General features: G+C 51.5%; 1 protein-coding gene across 1 annotated transcript; it reads right to left on the reverse strand.

The window, feature by feature from the left end:
- Nucleotides 1-8,366: 8,366 nt before the first annotated feature.
- Nucleotides 8,367-9,967, reverse strand: HOXB4 (homeobox B4). Its single transcript, XM_063110218.1, has 2 exons — nucleotides 9,511-9,967; nucleotides 8,367-8,659 (listed from the first exon to the last, which is right to left on the reverse strand). The coding sequence occupies exons 1-2, from the start codon at nucleotides 9,965-9,967 to the stop codon at nucleotides 8,367-8,369; spliced, it is 750 nt and encodes a 249-aa protein (XP_062966288.1).
- Nucleotides 9,968-17,166: the final 7,199 nt, after the last annotated feature.

The following is a 17,166-nucleotide window of genomic DNA, read 5'->3' on the forward strand; positions in this document are numbered from 1 at the left end:
AATCTCGCCTTAATTGATAATCACAGATGCTGTAATTTAAGACCTCCAGCTATAGAGCTTTCATATTAACTGCTGATATATTACTGTAAATCGTCTGAAATAACCAACTCCTGGGAGCAGAGCAGAGAGAGAGGAAGTGCCTCCGAGAGCGACTCTCTCCCCGGCCGGCCGCAGAAACGGCCCAGCTTCCACATCATTTTCCGTGAGAAATGATTTATCGAAGACATGGCCATAAACAACACAACTCGCTCACAAACACACGCAGACGCTCACGCGCGCGCACACACACACGCACAATGGCTGGCACGCCGGCCCAAGAACCTGACATCCATATTGCTATAAATCAAGAAAAAGGTTGGAGGAGAGGGAGAGAGAGAGAGAGAGAGAGGGAGACGGAGAGAGGGAGAGAAGAGAAATATTCCTAAAATCTCTATGCAATGCCTCAATGGGTATACACACACAGAGCACCGTGTGAAGAGAAATGACAGGAAATGAAGATGGCTATTTGTCACATTTTACGACAATAACATTAATAACAAACAATAAATTTACATGGACATATAAGACGCGGTAGGTAGTGAGAAATCCCTTCTACTTACAATACCCCAGCCCGCGGTGTGGCTCCGGCTGCGGGGCTGTTTTATTGCTGCCTCCCTCTCTTTTTCTCTCTCTCTCTCCCTCTCTCTCCCCCTCTCTTTTTTTTTTTTCTCGGGGTACAGGCTTGTTTTTCAAAGGACAGTTGAATTGCACGTCAGAAACAGGGAGACCGAGCCTGCGATTTTCCTGACGAATACATATCTATTCTGCAACCTCGGCATTAATTATTTAATGAATCACGTGACCGGGAGGGGGAAGGGGGTCTTTCGATTTCAGGCTCAAAGGACCACTATGACCTTCCCCTTCAGGAGGAGAAATTTTCCTGCAAAATAGGTTCCCCCGCCAACCCACTAATGGAATAGCAGCGAGGTCTCCTCTCCCATACTCATATCCACACCTACTATATCTACAGCTCCCTAGCCGCTCCCCCAAACACACACTTACCCACAGCCCACCTTTCCTCTCTCCCTTCTCCTCCTGCTTCTGCCTAGTTCGTGGAGGTGCAGAAATAGTCTGCAGGGGCGTCTGGGGTGGGGGTGGGGTGGGCGCGGAGCCCTTCTCCAAGCCCCTGGATTTCTCAGCTTCCAATTCTTCTCTCCACATCTTCTAGGATTAAGATTCCCCCCAACTTTATTCTCTCCCCCACTTCTGGGGTATTTATTTTAGTGGGACACACTCTCCTCTTACTAATAACAGTCAAAATTTCTAAAGGGACCAGTTTGCAAAGAAACACTTCATAAGTCCATATTATATATGTATCAAGAATGGGACTTCTGACTTAAAAGTCTCTTTTTAATCTTTTCTGGTATCGTTTGAAAGAGTGGAAAGGGGACAGGGTGAAGAGATGACTCTGGAGCTTCCAGAATTGAGAATAACCACAAGAGGGATTTGTTTCGTTGTGTTGTTAATATCATAGAGAACTAAATTCTACAGACCATTTGAAAATAGGCTCTAGAGACAAAGACTGGGACTAAGGTTTCTACACAAAAGAAGTGAACGCTCAGCCTGTCTCCACCTATGTCATGTCTTGTTCCCCTCCACCCTGCAATAAATAAATAAAAACCACCAGCTGGAAATTTGAACAAGAGAGGAGGGAAAGGGAAAAAAGGCTTTGAAGTCGGCCTGGCAGCCCAGGGTCCCTAATTCCCAGGTGTTAGTACCCCAAGCTTCCAATGAGCAGACAACGAAGGCTGGTCAATGAGAAAAAGATGGGGGGCTGGTGCACATTGAAGGGTTAAACACTAAGGATAGGAGAAATCCTTGCCCTAGGCCTAGAGAGAGATGTACACAGACTCCTCAACTTCATATATAAACAAAACCAAAAATCCCCAAACTTGACCGGTTACAATCAGAATCAGAGTCTTTGGCCAGGGCATAGGTGAGGGTGGGGGTGCAAAGGGAAGCAGAAAAGACATTCCTAAAGAAGCCTCTGGCTGCACATTCCCAGCCTTATCTATCTTCAGCAGCTCTCGGGGTAGCCAGGACCACAGCTGCCACCGGGGCAGGCAGGGAATCAGAGAACAAACTTCTCGTTAGGGTAGGGAAGCACAGGGCTGAGGGGCCTTCACTGGTTTGTTTGGAGGGGTCTGAACAAAAACCAACTCAAAGGGAGAAGACTGAGGACCTGGTTGCCTTAACCCCCCCGTCAAAGACATCCCCCCCCCCCCCCGTGTGAGCCTTGGAGGTTCCAGTCTTAGCCGCAGCGCGGTCCCTGCGGAAGACACTGGAATCCTGCTCTGCCGCTAGGGGTGGGGGCGCCGGCGGCGGGGCCCAGACTCTGTGTGTGGGGGGGTGGTCTGCTTTGATTGTCCAGATACAAAACACAGACTGGTATTGAATTTAGTCCGATCCCGATGTGGGCCCCTCTCCTGGTTCCAACGAAGGCAACTGCCTGCAAGGCCCTGGCCACAAACATATTAAAAAATGGTCCCCCAAAGAAAAACACTCCACTGAGGTCCAAAAAAAAAAAAAAAAAAGAGAGAGAGAGAGAGATACAGAGAGACAGAGAGAGGGGGAGAGAGACAGAATATGCTGGAGCATGGGAAGACAGCAATCTCTGAAACTGAGAAATTATTAAGGACAAGAAAAAGAACAGCAAAAGGACACGAAGGCACGCCGGTCAGGTTCTGTTAAAATGCCCACACTCTTTTCGATCCTGGGAATGTCCATGTTCAAATAAACAAGTGCCTGAGCCCGAGCTGAGCGCTTTCTTGCTGCCGATAAAGTGAACGTTTAGACTGTGAGAAAGGCGAGATTGATTTACGAATCTGAACGCGCCGGTTTTATGGCCGATCACAAATCCGTCAGCGCTCAACTCACACTGGGAAACTTCCCAACTCCCGTTTTGCAACCAGGCCTCCTCCCCAGCCACTGCTTCCCAGGGAGACCCACCACCGGCCCTGGGGCCACCTCCAGGGCTCTGGCTGGCCTGGGCAGCCCCCTCTGCCCATGCTGGCAGGAGGGTGAAAGTAGAGGAGAGAGGTGAGGGCCAGGGAACCGCGGGGGTGGGGAAAGAGGGGTCAAAATATTGGGAGGACTCTGGGTACTACTAGAATTGTAGAAAGTGAGCCAAACCGTGGTGGCCAGCTCTAGAAAGATTGGAGTCTGCGAGTCACAGAAAGAGATCTCACAGTTTTGGCCTGTGGGGCTGAAACCCTTTAGTGAACCCCAATCTTTCCTTTCTATGGTCCCCCTCTTTTCCTTTAGTGGATCCCTAATCCTCACATTGCAGAGAGCAGTTTGTAAGGTCCCAAACAATTAGGTCTTTGTCACTTGGGCCTGTAGAGGGCCCACAATGGGTTACCTGTCCTTATGGGTAATGAGTGCACGTCTTGCTCAGCTCCAAATATTCTCAGTCCAGAAGTGGCCCAGCTCACTTCTCTGCTCATCCCCTTTTTTTCCTGAGGCTTCCAGCCCTCCCATTTATGCCACCCAGGGATAAAGGAAAGGATACCAACAACTCTGGTTATTTCTTGCCTGAGACACTGTCCCCAAATTACAGGAAACAATTTACAAAATGCAAACCAACACCCACACACATCCGCAAGGTTCTGTCTCTCCTAGTCTTAACCTGAGGGGAGCATTTCCCAGCCTGTGTCTCTGTCTCTCCCTAAAAGGATGGCTGCTGGTGTAGATTTTTAAGATACAGCAAGTAGAATACAGTTATGGAAAGGCTCTATGTTTAGGGTTCACATCTTAGCAAATTCTCTACCCATCTCTTAAAATTAAAAGTTTCCAGAAACTGTGGTTAATATGGCAGAGCTGACCCTGGGAAGTGGTCAGAACAGCCTGCACTGGTCCTCCTCCCATATCTCTTGCTCCTCTGGTGGGTGACACTCCAAGGACTCTGTAAGTAGCTGGGGTGGTATTGGGGATTAAGTGAAGGGGTAAAAGTGACTATAGAAATAACTTCTTAAACAAAGGAACTTCAAAAAATGGGTTGAGAGGCCGTGGATTTGGATGTCAACCATCCAGAGAGATGGTAGTCTCCAAAGGAATATTCATGATGAAAGAAGCCTTCTCTCTCCTTACAACCCAGGGGCTTATTCCTCTGGCCTTCTGAAACCTTGTGGATTGAGCCTCTCCAACCTCTCATATTTTCTCCCTTTGTCTTTCTTCCCTCAGCTCCCTCCAAGCAAAACAGGAAAGGAGAGATGAACTGGACATGGGGGGTGGTGGCTGGAGTCTGGCCTAGGGAAGGGGCTTTGTTCAGAGAGACAGACTAGCACCCTACTTCCCTCTCCCGACTGGACCCTTGGGCTAAAATTTTTATTCCTTTTCTCCCCAGTGTACAGAAATAGAAAAATAATCCAGAAATTCCAAGATAGCACAGGGGTTGAGGGTAACAAGGGAACAGAGAAGATGGAACATATGACAGCCTGAAGACTCCTCCCTGTGGAGGTGTGACTTTCCCTTCTGGGCAGGAGGCAAGAGCCAGCACAATGTCCAGTCTCAGAGAGGTCAAGGGGCTTCCGAGGTCATTTTGTGGTTCTAATACTGAGCTAATCGCCTAGAAAACGTGGCCTCTCCATGAACTCTCTCTCCTGCCAGCCTCCCGCCTCCAAACTCTAAGTGAGGCCTCAGGGAAAAAGGGCCACTACATTCAGGTCCAGCTCAGAGCCCACTGAGTCCTCCAGCCTGAGAAGTAGGGCCCCAGAGGAGAGAACAGAGCGCCTGAATCAGGAGAGCAAAAGGAAACCACATCGAACACAGAGCCTCCAGAAAGAAGGCCAGAAGGGCAGAGCAGTAGAAGAATATGAATGCATCTTGCCTGTGAACTGAGCAGTTTTCCTGCTCCAGAGAGCAGCATGTATTCATCTGGAATCCCAAGCTAGACACAAGAAGAAAAAACAAACACATCTACCTATACCCACTCCAAGGCTGGGGCACTCCATCCAAGAAGTAGATTCAATTTTTACAGTAGGCAGCAGTGACAACATCACACCAGTAAACAGGCAGAGGAGACGCAGCCCCAGTGTAGACCAGCAGAGTCACAGGAACACATAAACCACACGTGCACCTCACCAGATGCTCCTTTGATCACATGCTGGGGCTCACCATGCCTACCTGTATGTTGCAAAATCAGAAAAGCTCTTCTGACCAGCCTCCCAAACAACCTTCTTCTCTGGGGTTTTTGGGGGGCCCTGACACCTCATTGCAACCAGTTCAAACACTCTCCAGGTGTCGAGACCCTTCTCTCTCCCTCTGCCCAAGCATCAGTCATCATAAAAGGCAGCAAACCTGCCGAAGCATCCACCATAAAAACCCCCGCAAAGATAGTTGAAAAAGAAAAAAGAGGAGGCGAGAGAGTGTCTCTTCTTTGCTTGTGAAAAGAGCTCATAAAACGATCCAAAAAACAGCAGCCCAGGCCAGGGCTTTCTGTTACCTTTGCGCCTCTCGCCTCCTCTCGCCCGAGCTCCACCGCTGCCATTCATGACGAAGGGCTTCTTCCAAACTGAGAGAAAAAAGTTTTCAACTTTATGGTTCCAAATTTTTTCTCCCTTGCAGATCCGGGAGAGACGGCTAACACTTTTTTCTCCCAACAGCCGGTCTGCGGAGATTTGCTGTTGAATAATAACAAAGGAGAGAGGATACGTATTTAAAGAAAAGAAGTGATTAATGGTTTTCTGTATAATTCTCACATTTTTCTTAGCTCTTGTCTACACAGAATGGCTGTGAACTTTAAGCTCCATAGAAATCTTTTTTAAAAATTCTATTCATACCTTCCAATGAGCAGCTTTGATTTGGTTCTTTAGAGACATTCCTGGGGGGGGGGGTATGCTTTTTAAGGAGTATTTCCCCCCTCGACTAAGGGCCGCAGCACTTCCTTGCAACTAAAACATCACACCGCGATCTGACCGAAACAAAGCTCATCCCCCTCATCCTCCTGCAGGTCCAGGGCGATTTTTTATGAGTCTCCCAGAAGCATTTAAACGGGTAGTTCAACCGCCCTTCTCTGAGCAGGGGACACAGGCCCAGTCAGCTCCCCGGCCCTACCCGGCCTCCAACTAGCGCGCTGCGAACCGGGAGAATGTACAATAAACAACAAGAAAACGTGCGGGTGGGACTGGCTCTTTTTATTTTCTGAAAGCAAATGAGACTTAGAAATGACTTTTAATTGCACATGCTCTTTGGAGCCCCTGAGCTTTTTGGAGGTGGGGTGGCTGCACCCTGGACCACCACCAGAATAGAGACCCCAAGGCTGGAGCCCCCAGACCTTCAAACTTCTCTGCGGTGCTGCACACAAGCGGTCCAAGCCTGACAGAGCTTCAGAGGGTCACCCGCACCCCCTTTCGCTTCCCCCCACTTCATTGTAGGGGTGACTGGGACCTCAGAGACAGAAAGCTATTTGGTCCCCAGTCGTACTTTCGATACTTTCTATGAGAAAGAAAATGAAAATTAATACAGGAGCAGGGCTTCACAAAAGAGGCCATTTGTCTTCTTGATTATCTATTTGCTTGTCAGAGTTTGAGCTATGGCACTGGCTAGCTCCTTTGTAATATAAAAATACTCTGAAAACCTGCAAACACCCAGAAACATCTGTGCAAAAAATTAGACTCATTAAAGCCTTAAACACCTCAGTGGAAAGCGATACCTTCTTATGCGGGGAGGAAAGAGGCCGGCCTCTTGGAATCCTCTCTCGGAACTTTAATAACCAAAGAGCCGTCTGTCTAGAAGGAGACAGCTTAACCGCATTTTATTTGCTTATGACAAATAAATCACAATATGAAAGGCTTTGCCGTACTTAAGCCTCTTGTGTCCTACAATGAAATATTTCCCCGCCATTAGGGACTGGAATCAGCCCTCCCAGTCCTTTCAATCCATTTTTGGACTAGAGGGAAAAAATTAAAAGCCCTAAACAAAACATACCCACCCCAAAAGGAAAACAAACCAGCTACCACAATTTGAAGTCCTCTAAGATAGAAATTCCCATTGGAACCTTTGAAAAAATCTTCAACCACATACAATGTGAGGCCGAACCCACTAGGGTGCTTAAAATATACGCTGGGTAGCATTTGTTTATATCTTTACATCGAGGTTTCAACAAAAACACGCTGTGCTGGTCACAAGACACCAAACATTTATTTCTATTGTCACTCTGTACAGGACACAAATTTTCACGCCAAAAGGAAGTGTTCTAGACTGAGGCAGCCCCAGAGGTAGTAAGGGGCCTAGTTTGGAATGTCAGAAAGAGAACAAGAGAGAGAACATACAAGACATAAAATAATAATAATAATAATTATAATTATAATAATTATAATAAACAATGCAAAAATGATAAACTATGGGAGAGGGTTCTGCAACATCAGCCTCCCAGACTGGGAGGGGAACGACATTTTGTTTCCTAGTTTCACATTCATTTTCAGTCTAGGAGGGAGGCCTCCGCTGTACAACTCTGGATGGCGAGAGGGTCGTGCCCAGCTCTCAGAACTCAACTGGTCCCTCACCCTGCCAGGCATGGCCTCCTGGGTTTCCAGGTCTCTCTTTTTTTTCCTTGGGCTCAATTTCCCTGCCTGCTCCTGCGTTGTCAAGGCCGCCCCCTGCCCCACTTGTCCCCTTTTTTCCTGTTCCCCTCCCCCAGCCCCAAGGTGGAAGGGGGTGAGCAGTCATCGTCCCCCGTGAACGGGCTCGGAGGGGAAGGGAGGTTGTGTGTGTATTTGTTACCGTGGCCAAAACATTGCGCTATCTGGCAGTCAGAGGGTGCTTTCGCTGGGTGTCAGGAGTGGGGGACAAAGAAAGAAAATCCAGGCTGTCTTCCAGCAGTGGCGGCAGCAGAGGCGGCGGTGGCCGAGCCGGGCCTCATTTGTTAGCCGAGTGTCGAGGTAATGGTCGCCACCGAGGCCCGTCCTCTCCTCGGCAGAGTAAACAAGACAGATGGGCCTGGGCCTGGCGTGATTAAAGATGAAACGTGGATCCATCTTCGCCAAAGCTGAAAACGAGGAGCTGCAGCCTCTCCTATTTCTCTTTCTGTCTTTTTCTTTCTTCTTCCTTTTTCTCTTTTCTTTTCTTTTTTTTTTTTTTAAAGGAAGAAAGCAAGAGACTTGAGCCTTGCTTCTGGGGGGGCCTTGCTCCGGTCCCTATTGTCATTTCTATAAATAAAGCTTCCCCTACCCCTCCTCTGCATTTATTCGTAGATAGATAAAGTGGGGGGAGGGCAAACAGGTTTCTCCAGGCCCGGGCTCCTGGCCCCCTCCCGCCGTCCCCCCGCGCCCTCCCTGCGCTCGCTGCCCACCCCTGCCCCGAGGTTCGCGGCTCCCACGCGGGCAGCACTAGAGCGCGGGGGGCGCTCCGTTGGGCCGGCCAGGGGGCCCTCCGGCCGCGGTGCCACCCGAGCGGATCTTGGTGTTGGGCAGCTTGTGGTCTTTCTTCCACTTCATGCGCCGGTTCTGGAACCAGATCTTGATCTGGCGCTCGGACAGGCAGAGCGCGTGGGCGATCTCCACCCGCCGGCGCCGCGTCAGGTAGCGGTTGTAGTGAAACTCCTTCTCCAGCTCCAGGACCTGCTGGCGAGTGTAGGCGGTCCGAGAGCGCTTGGGCTCCCCGCCGGCGTAATTGGGGTTTACTGGACACACACAGAGAGAGGAAGAAAGAGAAAGTTTTATTGCCCCCAAAAGGGAGGAGGGAAAACCTTTTCTTCCCGCTAACGCAGTGTCTCCCTCCCTCCCTCTCCCGCCACCTCTTCTTCCTGGGGGGGAGGGGGGTCAGAGGGACGCTGCCAAGGGAAGAAAGCGGGGACCCAAGGAAGAGAAAGAGACCTCAGAGTTCTAGAGGGTTGTGCTGCCTTCGTCATCGTTTGGGGTGTCTGGGGAGCGGGCAGTGAGGAATCTCCCCAAGGTTTTAATGGCTCCTCTCTGCCTGTGGCCTGGGGCCCTCGGGATGGGAGAATGAGGGGTGAAGGAGGGAGGGGGCTGTCCCTAGACCTTTCCTCTGTTTAGTCCCCACCCTCCCTGCTCGGATTCCAAGCAGTGCCTGCCCGCAGGAAAAACTTTTGCCCACTTCTTCAGCCAAGGAGCCAGACTGGAAGAAAGCAAAAGATAAATATGGGGAGTTGACTCGACTCTGCTTCAGTACGGATCACCTCCTCCTCCTTCTCCTCCCCCACCTCCCACACCCCTCCCCAACTTCCAGCCTCACAGAGGCTGCACCTCCCGAGCGAAAAAGTCGCTGGTGAGAACGGAGAAGAGGATGGGGAACCGACTTCAAAGGCGCAGGGCCCACCCAGCCATAAAAATTTATGGGGGATGTAATTATGTGGCTCTGAAAACAGGCGACCGTAAATCTCTGGCAATGGCGAGTTTATAGCGGGGACAATTGGCTTCCCCCAGCTCACCCCCCCCACACCCCCACGCCTCCGAAGTCCCTTCGGTGTAAAGCGCCAGGGGTGGGAGGGGGAAGGGGCGCCCACGCACTCACCCGTGCTCACGTGAACTTTGCGCATCCAGGGGTAGACGACGGGCTCTTTGCACGCGGAGTGGGACGGGCTGGGGTGCAGGGGGTTCTGGGCGCAGGGAGGCGGCGGGGGGCTGCTGCTGACCGCCTCGCAGCGCTGACTGGGCTCCGGGAGGAGGGCCCCGGCGGGTGGCGGCGCAGGAGCCCGAGGGGACAGCCCGGGAGGTGGAGGGGGCGGCGGGGGTGGTGGCCGAGGCGGCGGGGGCCCAGGGTCCCGACAGGCCGCGTAGCGCTGCACGGTGCACGCCGCGCGCCGCCCGAAGCCCGCCTCCGGCTGGAAGCTGCTCTCTCGCCTCTGGCCGCCGGCGTAGTACCCGGGCGAGTGGTCGCTGGGTAGGTAATCGCTCTGTGAATATTCCTCGCACGGAGGGAACTTGGGGTCGACATAGTTTGAGTTGATCAAAAAAGAACTCATAGCCATTAATTTCTGGGAATTGCCCACAAAATATACTAAAATTTATTCCGACCCCTGACTCGTTTTCCTGTTTCCGAAAGCCCTCCTACTTACTGTCAAGTGAACAAAGTTAGGGGCCCACGTGATCCTGCGAGCCAATGGCCGCCCCGCCTGCGATTCCCGGATAAGGAAATCTGCTCACCCGGACCCTACTCCAGCCGCAGACGTTTATTTCCCCTCTTCTCTTCCCCCTCCTCACCCACCCAACGCCAGGATTTACATAGGGCTCCCGCGGGCGACCCCCTCCTCGCCTCGCGCTCTCTGGAATCAGAGACCCGGAGAGCGCGCGGGGCCGAGCAGGTTGCGACTGAAGGGCCTGTTGGGGCTCTGGGCTGAGCACAATCCCGGGGTGCCCTCAGGAGTTGGGGCGCCCTGTGTAGCCCCTCCTGTCCTCCCCTCTGCCCAGCATTCTCTGCCTTCCATAGGCCCTCATTTCCCTCCCATGGCAAGAGGGATCCCATGCACCCTGCGTCTGTGTGGGGAGATAAGTGATCCAGCGGGCTGGGGGCTCCGCCTCGAAAGGGGAACCCTACGGGGCGAGGGGAACCGAGCTTGGAGCTTTTCTCCGAAGCCGGATGGGGAAGGGTCGGGGGTGAGAGAGGAGGCGTCCGGAGCTAGAGGGCGGGTGCGCAGAAGGACTTGTCAGAGATGAATGGAACCGCGGGCGGATCGATAGGAAATTCATGCACTAATTCGGGGAGACCTCGCCTTCCAAATCGCTTTTAGCTGCGCTATTAGCTTGTCTGTGTCAGTCAGTCCGTCTGTCCCCCCTTCTCCTGTCGTCTCTTCCCTTTACACGGCCCAAGCACAGAGACATGGCTTGGTTTACCACACTAAAGATGAGCGATGGAGTTAAAAAAAAAAACCAAAAAAAAAAACCCTGCAACTTTTGAGAGAGCAAATTGAATAGCAATTTGCTAATTCCAGAACCACCGAGCAATACTAACCGTGGCGCCGAGCTGTTTTAATTGTCGCTAATGCCGCCGCTTCCGTGGCGAATAGCAATCTCACATCCTTGTGATGCAGGGCACACGAGCCCTAGAGGTGACCCCCACACACAATAACAACACCCCTTGGTCATCGCGTATTTCCAGGGCATCTAGTTCGGAGCCCAAACGGAAAAGCGACCTCAGCATCCGTTTGAAAAGTGAATTTCCTTTGCCTTCGCTAAAGGAAAGACAACAGTCATTTTTTCTGAATTTCCAATAAAGCATCCCTTAGCTCAGAATAGAACATAGGTGGGCTTGGAGCAAGAGGATAAATTAAAAACATCAACAACAATATTAATCTCTTAAGAGAATTAAGAAAAGACCCAAGGCTCCCAGGACAGGCTTGGAGAGTTCAGGTAGATGATTCCTTCATCTCTAAGCAGTTGAGAGAAGAAAAGAAAGAGGAGTCTTCGTGTGATCAGTCACCGGATTGTCCTCATTTAGAAAAATAACATGTATTTTTTTTCTTCTGGAAAAAAATGAGCGGAGTGTTTATGTCAACTACATATTCCCCTAGATACGAATTTGTGACCACAAGATTCCTTACACAAATTCGGATCTACAGGGTATATACAGAAGACAGACAGATCTTCTTGGCCCAGAAATTTTCCAGTTCTCCTACTTTCCACGCATTCTTCGTTTGGGGTGCAGTGTGAGTGCTTTGATTTTATTTCGTTTTGTTCTAGTTTTGAGGTCTGGGAAACAGCAGCAGCACTGCGAATCCATTCTTAGGATTACAAGGTTTTCAACTCTCTTCTCCTGTTCGAGAGAAATAGAAGCAGCCGGTCCGCAAAGGGTAGCGAACCTCGCGGCCGCCGCGCAACTCTCGGTGGCGCATGAATTATGAGATGTAAACATTAGCTAAGCACAAAAGGACGAAGGGTCATCCTGAGGCTGCGGCGGGCCAAGTCAGAATCAGGCCCTTCTAGGTGCCCTCGCGCCGCTCCCCTCCCCCCAGGACTTTTTTTTTTTTTTTAAGGAAAAACAAAACCCCAATCGGTCCCTCCGTGCCCCTCACAGCCTTTAGTTTGCGATCAAACGAATATCTAGATATTTTCCAAAGCGCCTCTCAGCAAAGGGAGGAGGGAGAGGCGGCTGGGTGTGAAGGGGGTGTAATAAAAGTCCTTTTGGAAAAATTCAATGGTAAAAAGAGAAACAGCTGTAAAGAAAAATGCTGGGAGACCAAGCAGATGGGGCCCCGGATATTTAATGACGGGCAATTCCGTTTACAACCTGAGAAAAAGATCAAAGGCGTTTCATTTCCGAATGAAGGGCAATGAGGAACCATAAAAGACGCAGCCAGATGATACGGCGGAGGCCCCTCCCAACCTCCCACACCTCCTGGGGGCCAGAAGAAGGGGACAATCCCTGGGAGGTGTAGGGAAGACCCCGTACCTCCACCTCACTAGCCCCAGGCGGGTCCTCTGCGTCTAAATGCACACACTGGCTCGGCCCAGCCACCTGCTTGGTTTGCTGGCGGAGGGGCCGAAATGGAGATCTGGGGTTTCCAAACCAACTTCCTGAGGCTCCCAGTAACCGCTGAGTTTACTAAGCTGAGAAACTGGGGATTGGGCTGGAAGAAACTGAGGCTTACACTGTGAAAGCTGTGACCGGGTGAACGGAGGTGTGCACAGAAGAAAACCTCATCCCACTCAGAATCCCTACCCATCTCTCTAAGTCTCAGAAATACTTGCATTTCTAGTGAGCAAGTCAGAATAATGTCAATTTCATCAACAAATACAACACAAAAACAAGCCTCTAACCATCACATTCCAGAGGTCTCTGCCCATCCCTGGGACCCTTGCAGGGGGGTAGGAGGAGAGCTTCCACCTGTTTGCAACTAGGTCCAGAAACCCTCTGATCTTTTTTTATCCCAAATCTAGGCATGGCCAATGTCGGCCTCTGGCCTTATTTCTAACACCAGCACTCTCCCAGCCAGGTTAAACTCACACATATTTGGTGGTGGGGGGAGAACCAAACTATTGCACTGTAACTGTTATATTTGCCAAGAGAGGGTCCAATAGGTAATCTTAGACCCCCATCTGGGCACCCAGAGAGACAGGAGTCTGACCCGGGGTCCACAGAGAAAATGTGCTAGTAGGATCCCCACAAGCTCCCTAGCATCAAGCAGGGACCTTTTCAGGTATTCTGGAAGGCAACTTAGTCAGGGGCTCCAAGACCCACTCCAACCAGCCAGGCCCCTCCCCCATCCCACCCCATACCTCCTGTTCTTCTCCACTCGCCTGCTCTCGGAAACCGTCCAACCCGTCGGCGTTTCGGAAGTTTGGAAGGACTGCTGAGCTGGCCGCCTGGCCTCTATGCAGTACTACAAGAGGGATGCAGCCCAGGTGCCCAGAGCACCCAAAGAGAGGAACTTGGGACAGAACCTCCGCGGGGTTGGGTATGGTTGATCCTAGGGCCAGAGCGCAGAGATTTTCTCCCCCACGCGCTGGGAGCCGCCACCTGCCCATCCCACCAAGACGCTACAGCCCTGCCTCCAGCTGAGTCCTGCCGCCAGGGGTGGAGGACAGGGTTGATCAGAGACTCCCAGGACCGGCTCCACCAGAGCGGGAGGCTTCCTCTCCCCTCCACCCCCAGAAGAGCAGCAATACGCATTATACTAAAAATAAGAGCGGGGGCTCCCGCGTGTTCGGAGCCGCCTCCCCTGCACTCCGGAGTCGCTCCGGCTTCCCGGCCGCCTTCTCCTGGCAGCCACAGGTTGCCAGCCTGGCCTCTCACTGCCCGGCCCCCCTCCGCCATCCCGGGAGTGCCCAGCCCGCGAGGAATCATCCACCTTTTGTCGGCGGGGAGGAGGGGACGCAGAGAGTGAAGGAAACCGAGGGCCGAGTGGAGTTGAGTCCCCAGCTGGTCCCACGCACCGGCCGCAGCCGCAGCCGCGCGGAGGAGAGGAAGGCCCAGGGGGGAGCGGGCACGAGTACTCACCGGCCGCTCCCCGCGCCCTCCCGGCCGCCGCCGGGCCCGCGGGGCGACAGCTGAGCTCGCTCTTGTCCACTATTGTGCGTCCGCGTCCGGAAAACCGAACCACGGCTGCGGGCAGAGGAGCCACAGGCCCCCTTGGAGGCCGGAACAAGACTTTTTTTTTTTTTTTTGGTGTGTTTTTGTTTTTGAAGCGCAAGTTTTCGTATTAATCTCATACTTTGGCAGTCTTTGTTAAACAGCTAGGAGCGTCACGAGGCTCTCGAACATTTTAATAATTTTTAGACGCCGTGACCTGCGTTTCACCCCTCTCCGGGCCTCCCCCACGAGCAGGCAGTTACTAGAACACGCTCGCGCAGTTCGCTCGGTCATATTGAATTTTGCGCAGGTCATTACTTGGGAGAAAAATGACAGAGCAGGAATTTGATTCAGTTCATCCTCTCCAGCTAGACTTTTTGCCAGAACCTTCTCTTCCTTTCACCCAACCCTCCACCCCCGAAAAGGTTCCATTCGAATAGGATTCAGCCTGCCCCACGCCTGCTTTGATTTTCCATCATTCCTATATTTTTGTCGGCTCTGGTTCCCAGGGTAAAAAGGGAGAGGTTGTGGTTCCATGGGAGACGTTTTTAAGGACTGAGAACAAGGCTGGCACCAGGAGAATGGAAAATATGGCCTTGCACATCTGGACCCCAGAGAGCGGGCCTGAGCCCAAGGCTGCTTCCTTTAGCCTTCCCCAAAATGCCTGCACTAGCAAAGTCTGTATCCAGACCCCAATGCAAACTTTATCTGCTTTATTCGCTCCCCCAAGTGCCAGAGATACTCCCATTTCTGCCAAAACTTTGGAGGCTCCAGGGCCCCAAGAATGAACCTCTACCTCTTGGGGTGGGAAATTTTGGTCCACAGCCCAGCAAATTTGGGGAAGACAGAGAGAATCCTGAGAGAAAAACTGTACTGCACTGATCAAAGCTGGGGTCTTGGCTTCAGAGGCTTTAGTTGCCCTTTAAAAACAAAACAATATCCTTCCCCCGAAAAAAATTTTCCTTATAAAAACCCCAGTTCTCACCTATACAGTAATTCCTTTGCCTACCCCCATCACCACCACAATGAGGTTCAAGAGCAAATGAAGTGGGTATTTAAAATACTCAGAGATTTTCTTGAATTTCCCTCTCCAGGATTAGAATCCAGTAGGTTGCCTACAACATATTTCTCCCTTTCTTCATCCTTCAAGGGACCAGCAGAGGTAGATCAGGTGGCCTCCCTTCCATCCAGTTCAAGTCTGGAGAAAACGAGGCTCAGGCCTAAGGAGAGCATTGGCAGGGTGGTATCCCTCTAAATACAGAGAGGTCAGAAAAGAGCTTCCCAAGGCATCCAGCTTGATCTGGGGTGACAGAGGCCATTCTTTCCCCCCTCCTGAGGCTCCTCTAGCTCAGGGCCTTGGGCTGCTCCAGTCTATCTTACAGATCCTTAAATTTGATAACATTCTGTCCTAGAATGAAGGAAAAGGAGACCTAGGGGGGAACAGAGGGAGATGGATTCTCCAGTTTAGGCTTTGACCTCTACCTCCGCAGGATCCCAGGAATTCCTCCCAGGCCTGACAGCCCAGAGAAACTCACCTGAAAACTAAGTAGAAATAGGGACCCACATCTACCTAGTTGGTTTAGTCAAAAACTGAGGTCGAATCTACTTGAAATTTGATGTTAAACCTTTGTCTCTTCTGGCCATATTTCAAAAGTCATCTTTACGCAATTCTCAGATTATGTCCATTCTGGCAGGACAAACACCCACAGCGCACCTTCTATTTTAAATGTTTGGAAAAGACTGTGATGACATCTCATAGCGCAGCAAACAGTCATTTAAAGACCCAGAGTAGGCATGTGCCCCAGCATTATAATTACAGAGCCTCTCTAAGCATTTTACTTATGAGCTAAGCTTAATGCATGGATTCAGGGTTCATTTCAGGTTGCCTGTTTCAACTCCAGCTAAAAAGATCTCCATGAGGCCATTTGGTATTTTTCCTTCGCATTTCCCCTCCCTCCTCTAAATAGGAAGAGAGAGAGTCAGGATGAACATACAAATGGAGGTTTGAGAGAGAGTGAGAAAATTAACAAGCTAACCTTTCAATATCCAAGTTCTTAAACCCAGAGCAATTTGGAGAGAGAAATGGGAGTTTAGTAAGCCCGTGGTCATTGACTCCAGCTGCCTGGACCCAGCCTGGGTGTTAGGGGTCCCTGAAAACAGGCCTCCCTCCCTTCTGGGGGTTGGAAGAGCCAGGGGGTTGCTTGGCCCCTTTAGGGCAAGCAGGGTGGGGCTGATGTTGAAGAGAAACAAATCTTCACCTTGGAAGCCTTCTTTGGCCCCGATAAACGTCCTGCAAGGACGTGTGGGTAATTGGATTTTTAAAATGTGTGCGGCTGGGTAGGTTTTAATTAAATTTTATATGGTGACTCAAAGGTTATCTTTGGGAAAGAAAATTGCGCAGAGGATTCGCCACGCCCGGAGCGCTCTCTTTTGTGCAGCTCCCCACCACTACCGGTGCTGTTTTTTGGAGGAGGGTTTCTTCCTTCCTCAGTTTCTCCTCCCCCCCACATCTACCTCTCCCCTGTCCAATACTGCTCCCCGCTCCTCCCCTCCTCTCCCAGCCCTCCAGTCTTCCTTACCTCGAGCATCCCTTGCTCTCTCTTCTCTCTTCGCACACACAGCCCCCTCCTCCCTCCCACCGCGCCTCCGCCCTAGACGCCTCTGCGGCCCCCTAACGCATGCCGTAAACTTTTGACCCTCCAACTTTGCGACCCCTCTGGCAATAACACTGGCCTCACCGCCCAGGGTCTCATTCTGCTGCGCCGCTTGCAGAAACCCAAGAGCAAAACGCCCTCCTTGCCCCTCCCCCTTCACCAACGTCCCCCCTCACCCCCCCCAAGGGCCTTAGACCTGGAGCAGAGGAGGCTCTGATTAGTAAATAACTCCTTGGAAAAAGACGCCGACCCCACTTCCCTCATTTTCACCAGCCTCTTCGGTAGGGAGGCCTGGAAGGGCTTTCGACCACCCACCCTTCTTCATTCTTGCTCCCCAGAGTGGGCCACGCTTGCTGGGCGAGGGGACCTATGGGGAGCAGTCAAATGGGCTGATAGAGAATACCGGAGAAAGGTATTTTTGGGGTGAAGAGTGAGGGGAACTTGGAGCATGGGCTCGTTGGGAGCGGAGGGGGCCACTGTGCCCATTGTCTGGAGGGGGAGCTCGGTG

Source organism: Cynocephalus volans, chromosome 10 (assembly GCF_027409185.1).
Source record: "Cynocephalus volans isolate mCynVol1 chromosome 10, mCynVol1.pri, whole genome shotgun sequence".
Lineage (NCBI taxonomy): Eukaryota > Metazoa > Chordata > Mammalia > Dermoptera > Cynocephalidae > Cynocephalus > Cynocephalus volans.